This window comes from Triturus cristatus, chromosome 5_1 (assembly GCF_964204655.1).
Source record: "Triturus cristatus chromosome 5_1, aTriCri1.1, whole genome shotgun sequence".
Lineage (NCBI taxonomy): Eukaryota > Metazoa > Chordata > Amphibia > Caudata > Salamandridae > Triturus > Triturus cristatus.
The window spans coordinates 294150970-294171570 of NC_140587.1; the positions used below are offsets into that span (position 1 = coordinate 294150970).

The following is a 20601-nucleotide window of genomic DNA, read 5'->3' on the forward strand; positions in this document are numbered from 1 at the left end:
TGCTGCTCCCTCTGCATCATGGACAACGGCAATCAGTAATAGTTTCTTGCTATTTGAAAACTAATTAAACACATTATAAAGAAAAAAGGTAATGACTCAAGCCAGGGGCTAAACCTTCCAGTGGAAAAGAAGCCCATGGGTCAAAAGAGGCTGACCTAAAGCCCTCAAATAATTTCTAGGACGCGATTATGTTCGGTATGAATAGCGAAGTGCCATACTGCTCCAAACTAAAGAAAATGCTTGTTACATGTTTACTACATGTTATGAATTTTAGTATAAGTTGATATTGTTATTTTTTTTTTTTACAATGCAGAGCAGTCCGGTACATCTACCTACTTGGGATTATCAGCTAGTCTGCAAGGAGAAGGAGGCGGCCAACCTCACCTCCCTCAGCAAGTACCCACAGAAGGATCCAACTTGACAATTATTGACTTTTTCATCGGTTTATCTAAGAAAGGACAGGTGATTATTATTAATGCCAATTTAATGTACTATTTTGCGTGATATAATTAACATATGTTGAAAAGAAAGGTTCAGGGTACAAAATAAGTAATAATAGCATTTGCGAAGTGCCATCTAGGATTCACTTGTGATGTTGAGTCTCAGTTCAATGATTCTAGTTTACCCTGCTCAGAAATGTAAAGGATCTAGTTACAATTTGTGTTGTCTTTTTTCAAAACTGCTGGAGAGCAAAAATCATGTGACTGGGAAAATCACCTTATCTCCCCAGGCCTCAAACTGTAACCGAGTGCATCGAGCACTGTTATGTTCAAGAAGCTTCTACTACAATAAAAAGCATTTGCAATCAATCAGTCTCGACTTTGGGACCTTATATGTATTTAGCTATGCAGCACATTAGCCTGGGTGCTGAAACATGTACTGTTCTTTAACACGGAGGGAAAGTAAGCACCAAACTGTGTGGCAAGCCAGGTATGGGAAAACTTGGAGAGAAATATTGCCCTTCAGCTGGAAATGGTATAGTTCAAAGCTGTGTTTTTAATATAAAATCAGGGCCTTCGGTGGTCACATCACTGAAAATACAAGATTTGAAAAATATTTTTGTCTATGGGTGCTCGTGGAACACAATTTCTTTTTTTTTAAATGTGTTTATTGACATTTTCCAAACAAGAAACACAACAGGTCGCATTCTAAGTTACAGTCAATATGATTGGGTGGAGTGACGATTCGAATGGGTAAACACAAAGTATAAAAAAACAGTCAGGAAACAATACATTCTATTACAATGTCAGATATCGACCTTTCATAAGGCCTAATTCTCAATTCCATCTTAACAGTCCAGCACATATGACATTTCCGTACAGTGCCCTGCAGGCGGGCGCACTCAAACATCTGGTCAGCATGGTCTGTCAACACGGCAACCTGGCAACCCATTCACACCAATGCAGTCTCTACTAGCAAAATCCTTAAGTGTTAGCCTGGATTGGGGAGGGGGCTTTGTCATCTTGCAGTGTCTTCAGCTAGTCTATAAAGGGACCCCATATGTTTGTAGGTCGTGAGGCCATGGGCATTAACTTGTTCTCTGGTTCCTGCTGCCCTTATTTTTCAGCCATGTCTTCTTATTACTTCTTATTATTTTCGTTTTGTACTGAAGTTCTTATTGTGTTACACAGTGTGTTATTTTGTTAATATGTCTTCCCATATAAAACACTCTTCAATGTACCTCTTTAAGATAGCTTGCCAAACGCATAGCTCCACGATCTTTGAATTTGTTGCTATTTACTGAAATCATGCGCGAAATCTAAAATCAATGGTTTTACGTACATTCAAATTGTCTCATAATGCAATCCCAGACCATGCATGATGGTACTTTGGCTCTTTTGCTTTTTGCAATCACTCTCTCAGAGACCATGATTTGACTTAAGATGGGGTATGTGTGTGTTTGTACGTGCGTGTGTGTACACTTGTGTGACATTTCCAACTTTCAAAGGTTCAGGGTAACTTAAGCTTGAAAGCTTGGTGCCAGTGCAAAGGCCAACCTTTTAGTGGGACTTCCCCGAGCCCCACCAATGAGGTCCCAGCGCCCTTATCAGCTACAAGTATTTTCAGTTCATCATCTGCTAAGTGAAATGCATAGCTGGTGGTACTACTTTACAAGACTTCACCATGCGTTGATAGGAGGTTTTTTATCCAGACCCACTTGAACATTTGTTCAAGGTTGTCCATAAGTCTTTGGCCATTTCTAAAAGTAACCAGGATTTGTATAGAACAGTATAGGACCTGTCCCAACATTGCCTTCCTTACTTAAGTTTATCAGTGGTTGGTATGTCCTTCCATAACTTTCCTTCCATGATTATTCCGAGGTCTTGCTTCAACATACATTTTAGTGCTCAGGTCCCTCAGTGGTGTGCTCATGACAATATCAGATAAAAGTAAGTTGCTATCGCTATTATTCTCCAGAGTTTCTTCTCTTTTTCAACCAGTATCATACCAACCATCGTGTATCTCAGGTGAAAATATCTGGAAAAACGATCTATTCCTAGAGAACATTTTCTACTCTTGGTATCGATTTCTGCATAGCTCTCTCATGCATGTCCCCTAGTCTCATCCCCTTTACCTGACACACCTTCCGCAATATTATCATTTCTTTTACTGTCATTGCAGAATTTCTGCAATGTTAGCAAGCACAACATTAGATATTCTACTGTCCCAGAACATATTTATCATTTCCTGTGCATTATTTTATACCACTAGAGTTGGGTTCTCCCATTTCCACTGCTCCCCTCTTTTCTACTCTCAGCAGTGTATTAAGAGGGCATTAACAACTTCAGCAACTTATTTCTCATGGTATACCCACACAGGTATATTGTTTCCTTCCGTTCTATTCATAGCTATTTGTGCTTTGTATAATGCCCTTGCTTATAAGTGCAGGTTAGGCATTCAAAGTCTTCCTGTCGCATTTATCCAGTCTAGGTATAATAAGCTCAACCATGGTCTCTTCACAGTTCATAGGTAGTCTTAGTTCAATTTATGATTTATTATCAGGGTGATGTGTGGATTATCACTAATTAGACTCTTTGCCTTGAAAATACCCTTACGGCCAAAACACGTGTTGGCTGTTCTTTTGTCACTTATATCTTGATATGAAATAAATACAGCATACTATGCTTTAAAAAAGTACAAGAAGATTTGGGGATTTCTCAGCCCAGTTATTAGTATATGGATGTATCAGTCACAAACCTTTTCTGGTATAATAATTTTTGCACTCTCAGTTCCAAGGTGCCTTCTAGTGTAAGCGTGCTTTATAAATATGTAATATGAATGCATTGACTATTTTCCCCTGGAGTGATAGAGAGGGTATGTTTTACCTTAATGAGTTTCATCAGATTTTCATCATTATTGTAAAAAGTAAGGGGAGGTTGCCGCCAATGAAATACCTAGAATTATTTATCATACTGGGGATACAGATTCTGATGGATACTATAATGTCCATGAATCTGCTGGAATCTGCGGGATACTAACATGGATATATTAGCATGTAGAAGAATTTGTGACCCCAGGTATTATAAATATTTCCAAGAATTTCAGTTCCATGAATTGTTTCAAGGGGTGACTGTGTACATGCTAGTACTTTACTAGGTTATTCAATAGGGGAGGTCTAATATTGCTTATATTGTTTGATAAACAGTTGTTTTTGATTTTAACCAACGAAAGTGATAAGAGTTGAACAATGGACACACAAGCAGCACAGTACATAAGAAAATACAGCGACTTCACAGATCATTGACAATCAAGTGGTATAGCAGAGTGGTAAATGGTCTCAACCAGAACTCTAATTCATTTGCAGATTTAGCTACTTCCCTGAAACCCGCCCTTGTTTGTGGGGGCAGCCCCTGGCTTCAAAAACAGCACTCTCCTTTTGAGCGCACCAGTCAACTCCTCGCCGCCATCCGACAGGGTGGGAGAGGTAGAGGACATCCATTCAGTAGCAATGTCACGCTTAGCAACCAAGAGAGCCATGCCTAGGAACGATCGTTCAGCTCTCGTACCTTTAGACCCTTCAAACGCACCAAGCAGTTTCAGCAGGGGGGAGGGTGGAACCTTCCAACCAAGAACTTCCATTAGGTCTTGTATCACCTTGGTCCAATAGTTTGCTACCACAGAGCAGGACAATACCATATGATAGAAATCTGCTGGATCTACCCCACATCTGGGACAGGCCCGCCCTGTGCATAAGTCTCGGGAAAAGATAGGCCGAATAGAGATAATAGGTTTGGACCAGCCGTAGTCGTCTTGAGATAGTACGTTCTCAGGGTCCATCATTGCGTCTCTCCAATCGATATCTTCCATGGGACCCAGCCGATCCTCCCACCGGGCTCTGAGATGATGTAGCATAGTTGGTGAAATGATGACCAGGGTGCAATAAATCTGAGAGGTCCTACCACGGCCAAAGATTCCCCTAAGGATTTTGGCCTCGAGGGGACTTAACTCGGGCAAAGTTTTGGGCACTGGGACGTAAGTATGGAGAGCATGTCAACGTTGAAAGTATTTATAGAATTGGGTGTCTGCAAGAATGTAGTTGGTCTGAAGAGCTTGGAAGGAGCATATGTGTCCCCCCGACCAGATGTCCCCAAGTTGGGTGATACCAATAAGGTCCCAGGTTTTAAAGCCTTGAAGCGCAGCCACTTCTCTCAACCAAGTTTAATGCTAGAGAGAGGTGTCTGTTGTGTAAGTTTGGCATCTCATTGCACATGTTGATGCACTGCTCTCCAGGTCAAGAACACCAGCCTGATCACTGGAGGCAAGGAGATGGGGATTGGAGAGCCATAGAACAGAGCCCAACAGGGACAGCTCCAGGCGATAGACAGGGTTGGACCATCCCTCATTAAATCAGATGTGAATTACAACAAGGCGAAAGGTCAGGAAGTGAAGATAGATACTCTTCATTCCCAGGTCACAATCATATAGGCCTCATTGACAGTGTGCAAGGTCAATACAGGGTCTGGACCCGTGCCACAGAAACATTATGGCCATCTTATCCAAGGTCTGAAATCACATCTGTGGCAGGCATAGCAGCACATTCTGAAAGATTTACAAGAACCACGGTACAATCATCTCTGTGTAGAGAGCTATATGCCCCATAACATCTAGAGGGAGGATTGCCACCTAGTGTGGTCTGTTTTGGCCCTTCGGACTAAGGGTTGTAGGTTAGGGGTCCATGTAAGTTCTGAATGTATGGAGACTTAAAAGCCTAAATATTTGAAACTGAGCCGACGTAAAGCTGTGCTCATCTGCCAGTCAAAGCAGTCTCTGGAGGAGGTCAAAGGGACCAGTACAGATTTAGAGGGGTTCATCTTCAGACCGGAGGACTCCTCGAAATATCACAATAAATGAAGACAGTGAGGGCCACTCGTGGTGGGATCCGCAAGATACAAAAGGACATCATCCGCATACAAAGCAATGCGATCCTTCTGGTAAGTACTCCACCACCATCCCTAAAGCTGAGGATCCATACGGAATAGGTGGGCCAATGGCTCACTGATGAGCGCCAAGAGGAGAGGAGATAGGGGGTAGCCTTGTCAAGGCCCACACCCAACAGAAAAAATTGTAGAAAGGACCCTGTTAATTCGGACTCAGGCAGTAGGGTTAGAGTAAACAGCGCCAACCATGCAACAAATTCGAGGTCAGATGCCGGCCCGTCTTAGCACTAACTGAAGGAAAACCCAGTCCACCGTATCAAAAGCCTTTTTGGAAATCAATAAAAAGTAAGGCAAGGTCATGTTGCAAATGATGATGGTGAGCATGGGCCACATAAAGCCATCCGAGACAGTGCCTCGTGCTATGGGTTGGTATAAAGCAGCATTGATCCGGGTGAATCAAAGTTGCAAGGATGTGCTTGAGTCGGGTGGCCAGCATAGTGGTATTTTTTTTTACCTCACTGTTGAGGAGCGATATTGGGCGATAGTCCGAACAGGATGTGGAGGGAGGTTGTGTCTTAGGGATCACCACTATATTGGATGTGTTCAGTTACGAAGGGAAGGCGCCTCTGTGACACACTTTGTTGTAAAGGACAAATAGATGGGGGAGTAGTGTCGCCTGGAATGCAGCATAGTATTCCATAGGGAAACCATCTGGCCCTGTGGTTCTCCCAGCGCCAGGCCAGAAAAAGCATCTCTTACCTCCTCAATTGTAAAGGAGTCTAGAGAGGTCCTTGGAACAGGTGCTGAGAAACGCAGGAGGCACGTAAATGCATACAAAAGTGATCACCTGTCACAATGAAGTGGCTGTGTGAGTCACATGTTTCATAGAAGACCGTAAAAGGGAAGGAATGCTGCAACAGGATAGCAACCCCTCGGGACCCACAGGAGTATCCCGCATGAAAGACTCTATCATATACCTTACATGCTAGGAAGGGGCAGCGGTTCCCCCTAAGATGAGTTTCCGGGAGTTAAAGTACCTCAAGAAGGTGGGGGTGGGCAAACGTGAGAACTGCAGCACGTTTCACACTGTCTAGGAGACCGTTTACATTCCAAGACAGCACTGGGAAAGTCATTGCTATGAGGGGTGAGTATGAGCCCTCGCGTTGGACAGTGTAAAGAAGGGGCCTGCAGCTGAGTAGGGAGTGCACCAGTAAGGCATCACAGGTAGTCATGACTGGAAAACACAGTCAAGATTGTCAGAAAGATGTGTGTCAAAACCCAAAAAAGAAAAAGAAAAATTTGAATACCTGCAATACATACTATTGAGCTGAAACCACAGCAACATATGAATACATTTCCCCCCAACTCTGCCTCCCCACACTTCTACCCCAGAAGCATTTCTCGCCCTAAAAAAATGAGGCATTAAGAAAACAACTTGTGCAACATTAGAGAAACATCAAAGGGAAGAACTCCAACTTAATAAAAGGATGAGTCATTAGCTGCAAGTTAGGTTGGTGGAAGCGTCTGCCAGGAAAATGAACAAGCAGTTGGACAGATAATCTGAGAGCTCTCCAAGAGAATAAATAAGATAGTTAGAAGGAGTCAAAACCATGCACCTGCCAGAGATCCAGTTCCAGTCAAATCGCGTGACTGCAGGAAAAATCAGAGTCAGTATGAGGAGCTGCCAAGGCTGATGATGTGGGGACTGTAGGATAGTCTGCGTTCGGCCTCCTTTCCCCCACAGGCAGGGTCTGAAGCCAGTGAACCCGACGACAACAGCCACGTCTGGCAAGATCGATAAGATGACTTGGATTGATCGTTCTCCTTCTCCGACGAAAGCGATTGTGATGCCTGCATGGTTTAGCCAACAGCAGCGGATCCTGCAGGCCAGCAGAGGGTGCTCGACGTGCTGAGGATTCAGGAGGGCCCGTGAAGGGGCTGATCCTCAGTAAGCCAGTGCCGGGCAGATTCCGTTGTGACAGAAAAATTGGGTTTATTGGAATGGAGGACATGGCGTGTAGCTGGAAACAGCAGGCGGTATTGTCCCATGACCCTAAGCTTTTGCTTGACCTCTGTGTAAGAGCTGCATTGCTGCTGTACTACACAAGTTTAGTCAAGGAAAAGGAGCACTTTGGTGTTCCCTACATTGGAATTCCACCTGTGACGAAGCCTCCCTCAAGATGGCATCTCTATCCCTGTAATTAATGATGTGAGCGATTATCGTTTGGGGGAGGCACCAGGAGGAGGTTTTGGAGTCAGTGCTCTGTTAGCCCTTTCTATTGTAAACCAGGAGAACAGACGCTCAGAAGTCATCCATGATTTAATACAGTGCTCCAAAAAGTTTGCCACCAGTTGTGGTGCATTGCCCTCCGTACCTTCAGGGATGCTAATTAGTCGCACGTTGTTTGGCCTAGAGCAATTTTCAGCAACCTCAGCACATCTATGAAAGTTCTGCCTTACGGGCGAGCAAAGAAGAGACCTCAACTTTGAGAGTGGAGACATCATCCTCAACTGTAGTGACTCAGGATTTAGCTTCAGAGATACATGCATTGGCCTTCCGGAGAGCTTGACGTAACAATGCTACATCCATCTGTACTTCTCCAATTTTTGACTCAACTGTTGCCTGCCATTTCTGAATGGCCTGAAGAATGGCGGTGAGTTCACTAGACTGGCTCCATCAGAGGGGCCCACTGGTGGGCCAGATATTGCACTGGTCCATACAAGTCTGCAATGTAGCAGAGCAAGTAGGTCTGTCTTTGCCCATCACAGCGAGATCCCCGGACCTCCAGGCCCACAGTGAAGAGGAGTCAGCCCACTTGCCATGAAATTGCAGCAGCACGAGCAGCTGACCTCGCAGATGGGATGGTCACCAACTGCAGTTGATATAGGAGACAATGGAATAGTTGTTCAGCAGCCAGAACTGCTGGGATTTCCTACTCTAGGCAGGGCTCCTGGACGTGGGAGGCCACGAGCAGTCAGACTGCTCAGCCCACCACTGAAAGAGGTGGCAACACAGAGAGAGACAAGAAGGCCCAACGATTTCAAGGGGAAAAGGAGGCGGGCTCCAAGGTGAGTTAATAGAGGAGGTCTGAGTTACTCCCAGTCCACAGGGCCAAGGCCCAGCATCTCACACATGGAGAGGTCACGGAGGAAAACACGTCTACAAGGTATGTGATCAAGGAACAAAATGAAGGGCTTCAGGTCCAGAGTGCCAAGTCAGGAGTGGACCTCTGTGGAAGGCAAGACCCTATTGCACCACCAAAGCTTTCACACGGCCAGGCCAGCGGCATCAGAGTGCGTCCATGTAGAGGGCCCCACAGCAAGAGCAGTGGTCAGCCACGGGCCCACAAGGGCCACAGGGGCAGGGGCCTGGACACAAGATGGACCCAAGCAGGAATAGTTCTTTCTAGTAGCCAGAGAGGTGGAGGGGGTCTGAGCAGATGAAAGTGCTCCGCAACCCAACACAAGGTCAAGCTCCACCAAATCTCCCCCCAGAGCCAGCATTAGGGGCCAATGGTCACATCCAGTCATAGAGGACAATCATTGCCAAAGAGAAGGGCCAACCAGTGACTCCATGGGTGCCCAATGGTGTATCATGGAAGTGCAGGCATGAGGGGAGGAGTGCCGCAGGCCGCATCACAGCTCCACCGAGAGGCAGTCTCAATTCATTAGGGCAGGCAATACACCCTGACTCAGAGCCCACTGCGGATGCAGGCTCAGCAGCCCTAGCACGGGTGGCATCGGCCTGGCAGGATCACTTCCTCTGCCTAAGGGTAGGAGCGATACAGTGTCCCGCTGTGCAGGTTCCCCTCAGCACCCTGTGGATGGTCCGAGTTTGGGGGCTGGTGAAAGGCCCCGGTGGAGTCTAGGCCAGGGCCTTGCCTCTCCTTCTCCGCGGGTAACACTGGTCCTTCAGCGCAGGGACACAAGTGTGTAGCAAGGATAGGGAAGCAGTCAGGGCTCAGCGCTCAGTCCCCTCAGGTAATCCGTAGGGGGGCAACTGCCCTGTTCCACACAATGGGTCTCGGTCTCCCATCACTAGGCTGTGCGGCAGGAACCGGGTCACCATCAGGCACCCGGATTGTCTTGCAGGGCTCCTCGTGGGTTAGGATGTAGCCTCACTCCCTCACAGTACCAGGGAGGCAGTCAGCAAAGATCAATGGCTGCCAGGGTTCAGGATTATTTATGTGTACTGGGGTTCCAGTGTGGAGCTGATCTAAAGAGTGGCTGCCATGATGGCTGTCCAGGCCAGACCCCCCTGCTTTTGCTTATTTAACTTTAATTCTCTCAGTTTCTCAAAATTTTCTGTTACTGTTGTTATTAAGGGAAAGGATTTATCAGCATATTTCAGCTTGAAAAGGCTTTTTTCATCTGCACTAATTTGATCTGCCATTTCCTCTTCATAATTCCACAGATCCATTGACCTTTTCTAAATTGGATTAGTAGCAGATCTAGGGCGAAGACTAGTGAGGAGAGGCATCAACTTGTTTTCAGGGTAAACTGTTTACAAATCAGACGATTCTTCACCAGAGTCACATTCAAGTGCTTGGATAAGAAACTGACCCATTTTAAGAATACTTTTGTTATCTTATATTGATTCAGCATCTTCAGTTGCTAGCTTTTGCATACTGTTTCAAATACCTTCTCTGTGTCAAGCTGTGATGCATTTGCTCTGTGTTCCTACTATATCCTACAGCCATATTGTCAGATGATGGCATAGCACCTGTGAATCCCACTGTGAATTATGGTTACAATAACTACCCATAATCTCTAGCAAGGTTTACCTCACAGTTTTAAAGCTTATATTCAGAAATGAATCAGGCGTTGTAGTTAATTTTTCATTTCAGCTTCTTTAACCTGATTGTCCTTGATTTTTGTCTTCTGGATAACAGGTGCTTTGACCTTTGGGCACTTAGAGCTTTTTAATCAGCTCCTTTCCTAAAGCTGAGAACAGGCAGACAGAGCTAGAGAGAGACAGGGAGAATTTCAGGCAATGTTTAGAACTACTATGTCCAGAAGTTGTAACATAGGCAAAGGACCTGTCAGATTGCTTTTACAGTAAGGCTCTTTGGTGAGACATGAATACGGTCACAATGTAGTACAAGATAAGCATAAAGTGTGGAGGAGCAATCTCAGCAGGGTTTTACCTTTAAAACAACTCCTTCCTCACTTGAGAGAAAGAGCTGAACAGAAAAGAGCAAGAGAAGATAGCATTCTGGCTGCTGGAAGAATCCTCATCTGCTTGTTAAATGACTATGGAGAGGTGTCAGTAGTTTTACACTACTCAGTGGAACTGGAACTCGATGCAGTGTATAAGGGAGCTAGCCTCCTTTTCACCCACAAGAACAAAAAGGATCTAGGTCCTGAGTAGGTGTACCTCTCTTGGACTCGAAGTCTCCTGCATGCTATTACTGAAAGTAAGTAACGTGTTATTCTATTTTGCAATCTACAAGTAGGTATTTATCTTTTCTTAATGACCTGACACATTGTGGGCACTCTGATCAATTGTTTTCTGATACATATTTCATACATCTGATTAAGGAGGCTTATGCAAGTGAGTTATGCTTGTTTAAAGTATACATTTACCCTGGTTATCTCATATTCCCCACTACGGAACATGCTTGAAGAATTATCCATTCTGAATTGCCTTTGGCAATTGCGAAGACCTTAAGATGATCTTTCGATTCCATCAGTCAATGTAAATATATTCTTTAATTTAAAATGCCTGAAATTGGTTTTACAGCTAAGTACATACTTAGAGGTTTATCACTGGGATCTCATCAGGGGGACTAACAGGTAAGGAATTTGAAAGAGAGAGAAGAATAATAACGACTATGCCAATTCTGCCACTGGACTTAAAATGTAAGGCAGTTTGTTGCAATTTACTTATAGAACAGCTCACAGTAGAAAGTGTATCTGATAATTAAGGGGCTACTCCATCCTCTTTGTGGCTACTCCACCACCCATTCCACCCGCTTCTTATGACCAGTTGATGGAGGACCATCTTTCCATACTCTGCCAGCAAGGCTTGGTTCTCTTGGCCAAGGAAGCTATAGAAAGGGTGCCAGCATGAGAAGAAAGTTGTGGTTGTTATTCCCCTCACGCTATGGTGCCCAAGAAAGGCGAATACCTTCATCTTATACTCAACCTGCGCCTTCTCAATATCCTCCTCCAACAGGAAAAATTCAAAATGGTCAGGCTTGCTCAAATCCTATCTATCCTGGAGCCGAACAGGATGCATATTTTCACATTCCCGTCCTACCTGCCCACAGACGTTCCCTGTGGTTCACAGTGGGCCAAGAGCACTTTCATATTCCTGTGCTCCCATTTGGCCTCACCAGCACCCCTCAGGAGTCGCAGCTCACCTTTGAAGGTCAGGGAATCCAGTCTTTCACTACCTCCACAATTGGCTGTTGAAGGCGAGCTTGCCCCAGACAGTCGTGCCCCACCTCCAGACTACTGCAAACCTCCTGTCAGGCTCCAGACTGCGGTGAAGGTAGACTAGGACTAGGGCTCGAGTTCCCAATAGAAACAGACCAACCTGTATTAACACAGGATTATGACTTTTTATCCTATAGTACTAATTCTGCAATAGTAATGATGGTAGTCAATAACCATATTTTGTGCTACAAAACAAATACACTGAAAGTACAGTGAAGTAAATTGAAGGCCATTGCTCTGTTTTTGCATGTATTCAAGATGTTCTCATGATATCCAGCAAGATGGCTCAATCATTATTAGTCTTGGAAGTTATTTTAGGTATGAAGGGTATTTTAACCATTCCCAGGTCTTGAAAGCCTTGCTAGACAACAGTGATTTAGTTTTATACCCTTCAGGTCAGCCCATCAACCGAGGAAGAAGGCCTCCCCAGACAAGATTGAATCTGGTGGATCATGGCCTGTACAGGGAGTACCACAGTGATATCCAGAAAACAAAAACAAGGACCCAAGGTAACTGGTGTCAGGCTCCTTAGTAGAGTACACAAATGATTATTAGAAAAAGGACTGGCCACAAATAAGGGAACTGAATGTTCTCAAGGCAACTTAGAACCTATAAAATACTACAAATACTACAAAAAGAAACCATCTGGGTGTGTGCTTATAGGTAAGACAAGTGCAGTTTTAAGCACTGATGTCTTTGTTGTGTGGGTTGCTTTTCAGAAGCATCAAAGTAACATGAAATACAATTGTTCTTTACTGCTACCTGGCACTCAATGTTTGCTAGCAGATGAGGCACAAATTAGACATGCATATTAGGTTGTTGTATGGCCCTTAGAGTCATTGTCGATATTGCTAAGTTAGCATGAGCTTTGCTGCGATGCTGCTGCTTTTGTGCACGTTACTACAAGACTTTATTTTTGGAAGACTCTGTTTATGCATTTCACATGAGAACTGTCTGCCTTTCACATTCTCTGCTGAGTTCCTGGAGTTTAGTCTGAACACGTTGTGCAAGGTCGATATACAATGCCCCTTGTTATTCTGTTCTGGTCAGTCCCTAGCACCTAGACATACCATGTTAAACACAGCTGCACAGCTGGAGACTCGTGCTTTGATATTACAGGCATGCATGTTGTTTTAACACATACTTGGAGAGAGCCTTTCCATGGAGAAGAGCTATGCTGTTCCTATGATGTAAACCTTACATCCAGGCTTTAAGGTATGAGGTCTGCTGTCAAAGCCCAGAGATCTTCTTTCATATAATAAACTTCTTCCAGTCAAGGGGAGCGTGGTTAGGCCTTATAGTCCCTTTTCCACTATTTGTATATCATGACTTCCCCTTTGTACTCTATGAAATTGTAACAATGCAAATTGTTTTGAATTCAAGCATTTTGCTGCTGGTAGGGTCTTGTATACTGTACTGTAGAGCACGATAGTTAAAATAAACATTTTGAACTATAACAGTGACTCTGCCAATTCTTATTGTGGACAAGTACGAGTGAGCGAGCGAAAGAGTATGTCTTGCTATCGCGATTCCTGAGAGAGTCGGGAGTGTTGTGTTCTGGGTTGTCTAATCATTTGCAGCTTTGTGATTTTGGAGGAGAACGAATGAGACACTATAGCTAGTCGGTTTTGGGATTTTGGGTACTAAGGTGATAGGTTGGTACACCCCTATACACTGAGGTCCTGTTTTCCTGCGCATAGTTCTGTGTAGGTGCAGAATCCCCGCAACATGGCGCCGCCAATGTTTGGTCTAGTTCTTATGTGCGAGATTCATGAGTAGTGCTTGTGCTTGTCCACAATCCCCTCACTTCCGTTTCCGGAGACAGCTGTGACGGTGTAGCCTCCTATATTGTGATATATATAATAGGTTTTTCAAGCTTGAATTTTAAAAAGTCTTTCTTTTTCTTATTTACCCGTTATTGCGTTGCCACGCATAGGTTGTTATATAACTATTGGTTATGGTGGTTAATATTACGCCTCCTAACCCCGCACCACTCAGGGCATATTTGACTCAATATGGAGTGCCTGATGCGGGTGCTGGGCTTATCTTTGCTGTGGAAGCGGATCCAGCATTTTGCTTCAAGATGTTTTATTCTTGGGTCACCTTTCCGGCAGTTAATGGGATAGACAATTTGTTTCACACATATACTGCCACCGCGACTCCGCTGGACTGTAGACCATATAGTACTCTTGAGGTTCCGCTCACAGCTTGGCAACACCAAATTTGGTTTAATGGCGCCCTTCCTCACCCAATAAGGCCGGTCCGTTTAGGCCCTTTGTCGATAGACGGGGCCACATGGCCCGCTTTGGCTGGGTATACCCCACACCCACGTTATCTGACAACTGCAACGCTTGCAGAACTCCGCGTATTACATACATCCTTGATATGTGTGCATAGAGCTGTTGTACAGTTCATGTCGCGCAACTTTCAGGTGGGTCCACCTGGCGTTGCTGCGCAACCAGCTGGACCTGGTGGTGTGGCCATCAGCCCTCTAATGGTTAATTCAGTGATGGGCAAGCGTCCACAAAATAAGGATGAATTCCCTTATTGGCTTGCTGAAAAATTTGGGCAAATTGAGGCAGTTTTTCCAAATACCACTCCTTTAGAAAAACACAGGATCCTGACTATAAGTTTGCCTAAAGACTTAATCCCCGAACTCGCTGATTGTAACACCTTGGCAAGGTGTTTGCGGCGGTATATTCGAAGTGTTTCAGCACTCCCTCCATGACTGTACTCCTTTTTACTCAAATGCAAACACAATCCCAAACTCAACAAAAAGCTGAGTCGGATAAAGACAGGTGCCCGTTCTTTCCTAAAAAGAACTGGAAAAACAAAAAACAGGGGCAGCAAATGCAGAAGCAAGGTTTGCATGCTGGTTCACAACACCTGAGTCTTCTGAGCGTACTTATGACATGCGCGACCGCGACAAAATTAAGACTCCTGATAGATTTCAAGTCCCTGATCAGCGCTCTCCTCGTTCTTTACAGGACACATCGGACTCTCGCGTCGGTGGTTGGGAGCGCCAGGATCGTGGTAAAGGTCCCACCACAAAACAGGAATGAGATCAACCTCAACAGTTTGACGTTAAAGCCAAACAAGAGGACCTGCCTCGTTTTAGACCTCTGTATCAGAAGAAAAAAGTTGCTGCTTTAACAGCAAAAAAGCCTCAGATGGTGAGAACCCCGACTCTTGGACTGGACATGGGCAGTGACTCTGCTCGACAGCACGACGGAGGTTACCATAGTGCGGGAGGCACTGCATTCCTGTGTGGAGGTGACAGCAACTAATACCTTCATTACAATAGAAACAGCAGATACCCTGATTTCCCCCTGGATAGACTATCTGAGATTATTTTCCAAATTGAAGGTGATATACCGCGTCCAATCTAAGTGGTTTTCTGGGAGGATCTAATCTCCTTGTATGACATTTTGTTAGCAGAGGCAGATTGGCCTCCACCCTTTGTGTTAGCCGCTTCTCGAGGGGAGGACATGATACTTCTGAGTTTTTCGCTTTACGTCCCTCAGGAACATGCAACGGCTTTCGCAGCTGAGTGGGCTTTGGCCCTAGCCCCAGCAGTGTACCGTAATCAGGTGGGCTGGGATGTTGATTCACCAGCTCATGAGATATCTTTACAATCTATGTCACAGCCACCACCTCAATATCCAATTGGGACATGAAGCTAAGGCTCACATTGGTGACATTCTAACACAGTTAGAGTATCAAGGAGTTATTGAATCATGTACATCACCGATGAATAATTCTCTCTTCACCGCATCAAATCCTGACGGTTCATATCGAATTGTGCTTGATTACCGAAATTTGAATAGTTATTGTCGCACTTTGGCAGTGCAAAATACACTCAGCTCTGTACTGGTGAACCATCTTGTTCATTAAAAATACAAAACTACACTGGACGTTTCCAATGGTTTCTACAGTCATAATCTCGCTCCTGAGAGTCGTGACTTGACAGCATTTACCGCCGTCGGAAATCATAAAAAAATTACGCTTTTGCCTATGGGATATACAAACAGCCCCGGGGCATTTGCTGCATGTGTTGTGTCTTTGTTGCACGACATAGACCTAGATGCGTTCTCGTATGTTGATGACATATATCTGACGGACGATGAACTTATGCTACATTTCGTCCTAGTCGACCGCATCATTTTATCATTTGCCAACTATGGATACAAGTTCAATTTTGCAAAATCGCACATCACACATTTGGTGGTGCTCTTTTTGGGCTATGAGCTCAATAATGAAGGTAAGGGGTTAGCCCCCCATTTCCTGGATAAATGTGCACAATTGCAACCCCCTTCTACACTGAAGAAGCTTCAGTCCTTGCTGAAATTTTTGAATTTCGAGAGGACATCCATTCCTGATTATGCCCAGCATATCACACAGCGCCTTGAGACCCTCACGGGTGATTAGTGCACTCTACAAATGTTTGATTGATTGATTGATTTATGCGTTGATACAACCAACATATTCTTCTGCCAGCTGGCTTCCGGAACATACCTCTATCCTACATTCTTTGCAATCTGACATGCTTGCAACTAACTACATGTTGACGCGTGATAACATCACAAACCTGGTGATACATATAGTTTCAGGGGCGGTTGGTTTCACTTACTTGACGTTCAATGAGGGAGACACAGTACCTATTGCATACATATCATATTTTTATACTGCTGCTGAAATGTGTTTTTCAAATGTTTAAAACATTTTGACAGCGGTCCAGATGGCGGTTCTGAAAGAATGCTCGCTGGCGCAAGGTAAACACATTCTTTTGGTCACGCCCTTCCCTGCTTTGGAGGCCGTGACTAAGTCAAGTGTACCCAACTCCAAGGCTCTACATCCCCATTTGATACAATGGGCTACTTCTTTGACATCATCAGATGCCACATTTATCTTTGACCCTGCCCTACAGACACAGGAGTTTTTACAGTATGAACATGTTCATACTCCTCCGTTGTCATTGCTTCCTTTACATAAGTACGAATGTGTCATTTACACCGATGGCTCTGCTCAACCAGCCACCGCCTCCAAACACGCTTATTCAGTGACTTGCGCTATTGTGGCTAGTTCAATTGTCAATGAATAATTTAAGTCCTCCATAGTGCATACTCAAGCACTTGGGGACTGTACAGCACAATTGACGGAGCTGCGTTCTCTTGTTCTTCCTCTCGAGTTTGCTGATCCTAATGTGAATACTCTTATTATATGCGATTCTTATTACTGTCTTCAGTCTTTAATGCCAACTTGTTCTTTTGGTCTGAAAATGACTATGGAGACTCTAAAGGCAGTACAAGTAAGTATAAAACTCTTTGGGTTCTAGTGGCAGACCTTAATCAACGTCTGCCCCTCACACATGCAATACATACTCTTGGCCATCAGCGCGTGGGAGCACATGCTCTTGGTAATTCTTTTGCTGACAAAGCGGCCAAATCTGCAGTAGTCACGTGTTCAGTAGCGACAGTTACAAGGTCCATGACTAAAATAGATAATGATATTCTGGCAGCGGTAGCTGCTACGAGGGAGGGAACTGCTTATCCTCAGGGTTTCACTTCAAAATACTCTTATCATATATCTCCCTAACAAGTTCCTTATGCTAAGATTCCTTCAGTTGGGGATTGGCTGATTCCCAACTTGGACCGCAGACTTGCTCTGATCAAAGTCGCACACAAGGGCATGGCTTCTGCTGATCAGCGAAAGTCTTGATTTTGCAGCAACGTTATTGGTGGTGCGGTTTATATAAATAGACCCGTAATTATGTACTCGCTTGTGATATTTGTCAACAAATTGAACCGTCTACGGTCACACGCCCACCTCAAACACAGCTATGTATTTCTAATCAACCATTTGGCTGTGTATATCTCGATCACTACAGTCCATTTTCTTCTGATACTGCTTATAAATATATATTTGTTGCAGTTGACTCGTGCACTAGATTTCTTTTGGTTTGGCCAAAATGCAGTCTTGACGCTCAAAATGTCATCAGGGATCTGGGTGTCTTTGTCTGGATGTTTGCCTGTGGCACCTTCCCTTCTGACCAAGATCCAGTGTTCACCTCTAAGGCGTGCAAGGACGCGATGAAGTCAATGGGGGTACTGGTGCAATTTTTGTCTCCATACAGGCCTGAGGGCAATTCAATTGTGGAGTGAATGAACCGTGACTTAAAGCAATCCTTGACAGCTAGAGTCTTGTGACCAGATGTAGGTGGCTAAATACCAGTCGGTAACGCCGAAATTCGGTAAATTTCAGCGTTACCGACCGGTATTTGGCTATTACTAATGTAGGTAAGGAATCGGTAAATAAGGAATCGGTAAATACAGATTCCTTAAATGCAATGTAGGACGCACATTAAAGAGTGCTTTTGAGCCTTAAGAAATCGGTAATTACCACCAACTTCAAGTTGGTGGTAATTACCGATTTCCTTTAAAAATCACTTTTTTTGTTTTCGTTAAGTGCTATGTGGCACACATTCATGCCCTTAGGGCATGTATGTGCACCACATGTGCACAGATGCACATTTCAGGGGTGCAACAGGGTGTCCTTTTGACACCCTGGCACCCTTGAAAGTGCTCCCGCTATTAGAGATTCGGTAATACTGAATCACTAATAGTGAATGTCTTCACATTCATTCCTACAGGCCTCCAAGCCCATAGAAATGAATGGGTAGGTATTCCTTATTACCGAATCTCAATTACCGATTCGGTAATAAGGAATATTAAGGATTCAGTATTTTTTACCGAATCTTCACCTACATAGGAAATACCGATTTCTTAATAGCGAATCGGTAAAATTCGCTATTAAGAAATTGGTATTTCAGATTTACCTAATCTGGCCCTTGGGTACTAGCAGGAACTGGCTGGCCCATTTGTATGGTGTTCAACGTGCACTCAGTAATCTCCCGAGAAGATCTTTGGGTGGGCGACCCCATACGAAATGCTCTTTGGCATTAAAATGTTTGTGCCAGACCTTGATGGTCTAGATGTTGTGGCAGCAGCCACAACCTTTGACGTAGATAATCATTCTACTGTGTTACAGGATCTCCAAAAGACCCGTGACAGCTACGCAACTGAACAGTTACCCTCTTCCAATGATACAGCGCTGCTGATTCCGGTTGCCGGTTGGCTTCCTAAGATTGGAGATCTGTATGAGAAAAGCTAGAGAACACAAAAGAATTTGGTCCCTCTTATCGTGCACCAGTTCCAGTACTTGGATTGAAGGGTACTCGTACAGTCATTTTATCCCCTTTACCTGGTCGCAAAGACAACAGATACATCTCTGTGGACAATGTCAAGTTACACCGTCTGGCCAATTCTGAATAGTATGACACCTGCTTTTTCCTGCAACGCTACTTCTTTGAATCTGGTAACCTCAACCTCTACGACTAAAGCCTGTGCCGGTGGGGGTGAGATGGAAACTACTATTGACCTTTCTCCTGTTCAGCCACCATCCTCTTCCACTACAGATGTCAAGCATACATATCGCACCGATGAGTCCCAGAGGGAAGTGCCGAGCAATCCTCGACAACATCAAGCTGATACATCCCACCCACCTCTAATACCGATGGGTACAAGCGGTTATTTTGGAGACCATGCCAGCTTCTCTTGTGACTCATCCTCCTCTTCTTCCAATTTGGCAGTACCACCAACTAAATTAAGTGTATTCTTCTCTTGGTTCAAAAAGACTTACCTGGTCCCTCTGTGGACCTACATTTGGTTGGTGCTCATCCTGATTTTCCTCTTCATGTCAATTGGATTTGTGACAGTGTTCTTCTTGCTCATCAATGGTCATTATTTGCCAGAACGTTCTGCTGTGAACTTGGTTGATGGAATTCTGCCACCTCACACATTGTCCCATATTATGAAACGTGATCAGACACTTATGAACACTTCAGCATTCCCGGTTGCAGATGGCATCGTTTGGGACAAAGTAGCTTTCAAAATTTACGGTCCGACTGAGGTGCTCAGGGTGCCATACGTGTTTCGCGTCTCATTAGGAAATGTGGTAACACGGTACATACATTCTGATGATTGAAATGTGCAAGCAGTACATTCATTATTTTCAGATTTAAAATATTATGCTGTTTTTGAGGCTGAAGATTTGTATTTAAACTGTGCCAATTTTGCTGATCTCTTCTGTTATCAAGATTATGGGCTTCATTTTTTGCCCAAAACAAACACGTTAAGACCAGTTCTAAATTACACTCAATAGGAACATTGTCCTACTCCTGTACAAGGGAGTTTTAAAACTCTTAGAGATAAGTTCACATATTTTACCGATTATGACACGTCTAATCCGGAATCCTATTTCTTAAAACTGCAATTGTCATCTCAATCCAAATTTATCTTGACCCACACTAAATTAATTTACTCCAACTCTTTTAGGACTAAATTGACCACACAGGATTATGATCACTCGAAAGAGACCATTAGTTTAAAATCGATCTGGGGCACTAAACAATGGCAGGTTCAGGGAACTGAAGCATTGCATCGTGCCTGACTGATCCCTGATACAGAGTACCAAACCACTTGTTTCGGCCTGGCCACGGTAAAAAATTCAAATATTTCATCCATTCCGTTCTTGGCGGAATATGACAATTGGCGCGCTCAGACAAATTATACTATCGACGCAATGCAAGCTTTGCTTCAAAATGAGACCTTCAATGTCTCTGAAATTGATTCATTCGGGTGGTTGGTGTGGCAAACAAATTCAAATGCATGTCTATTGCGTTATAATAATAGAACACCTGGTTTCACACAGACTAGACCGGATC

General features: G+C 44.3%; 1 protein-coding gene across 1 annotated transcript in view; it reads left to right on the forward strand.

Annotated features, from left to right (window-relative positions):
• Positions 1–20601, forward strand: part of LOC146830806 (uncharacterized) — an 878450-nt gene that overhangs the window by 219094 nt on the left and 638755 nt on the right. Inside the window, exon 3 of the mRNA XM_085604967.1 lies at positions 314–462. Coding sequence (XP_085461093.1) covers positions 314–462 — 149 coding nt within the window. The remainder of the gene's footprint in view (positions 1–313; positions 463–20601) is intronic.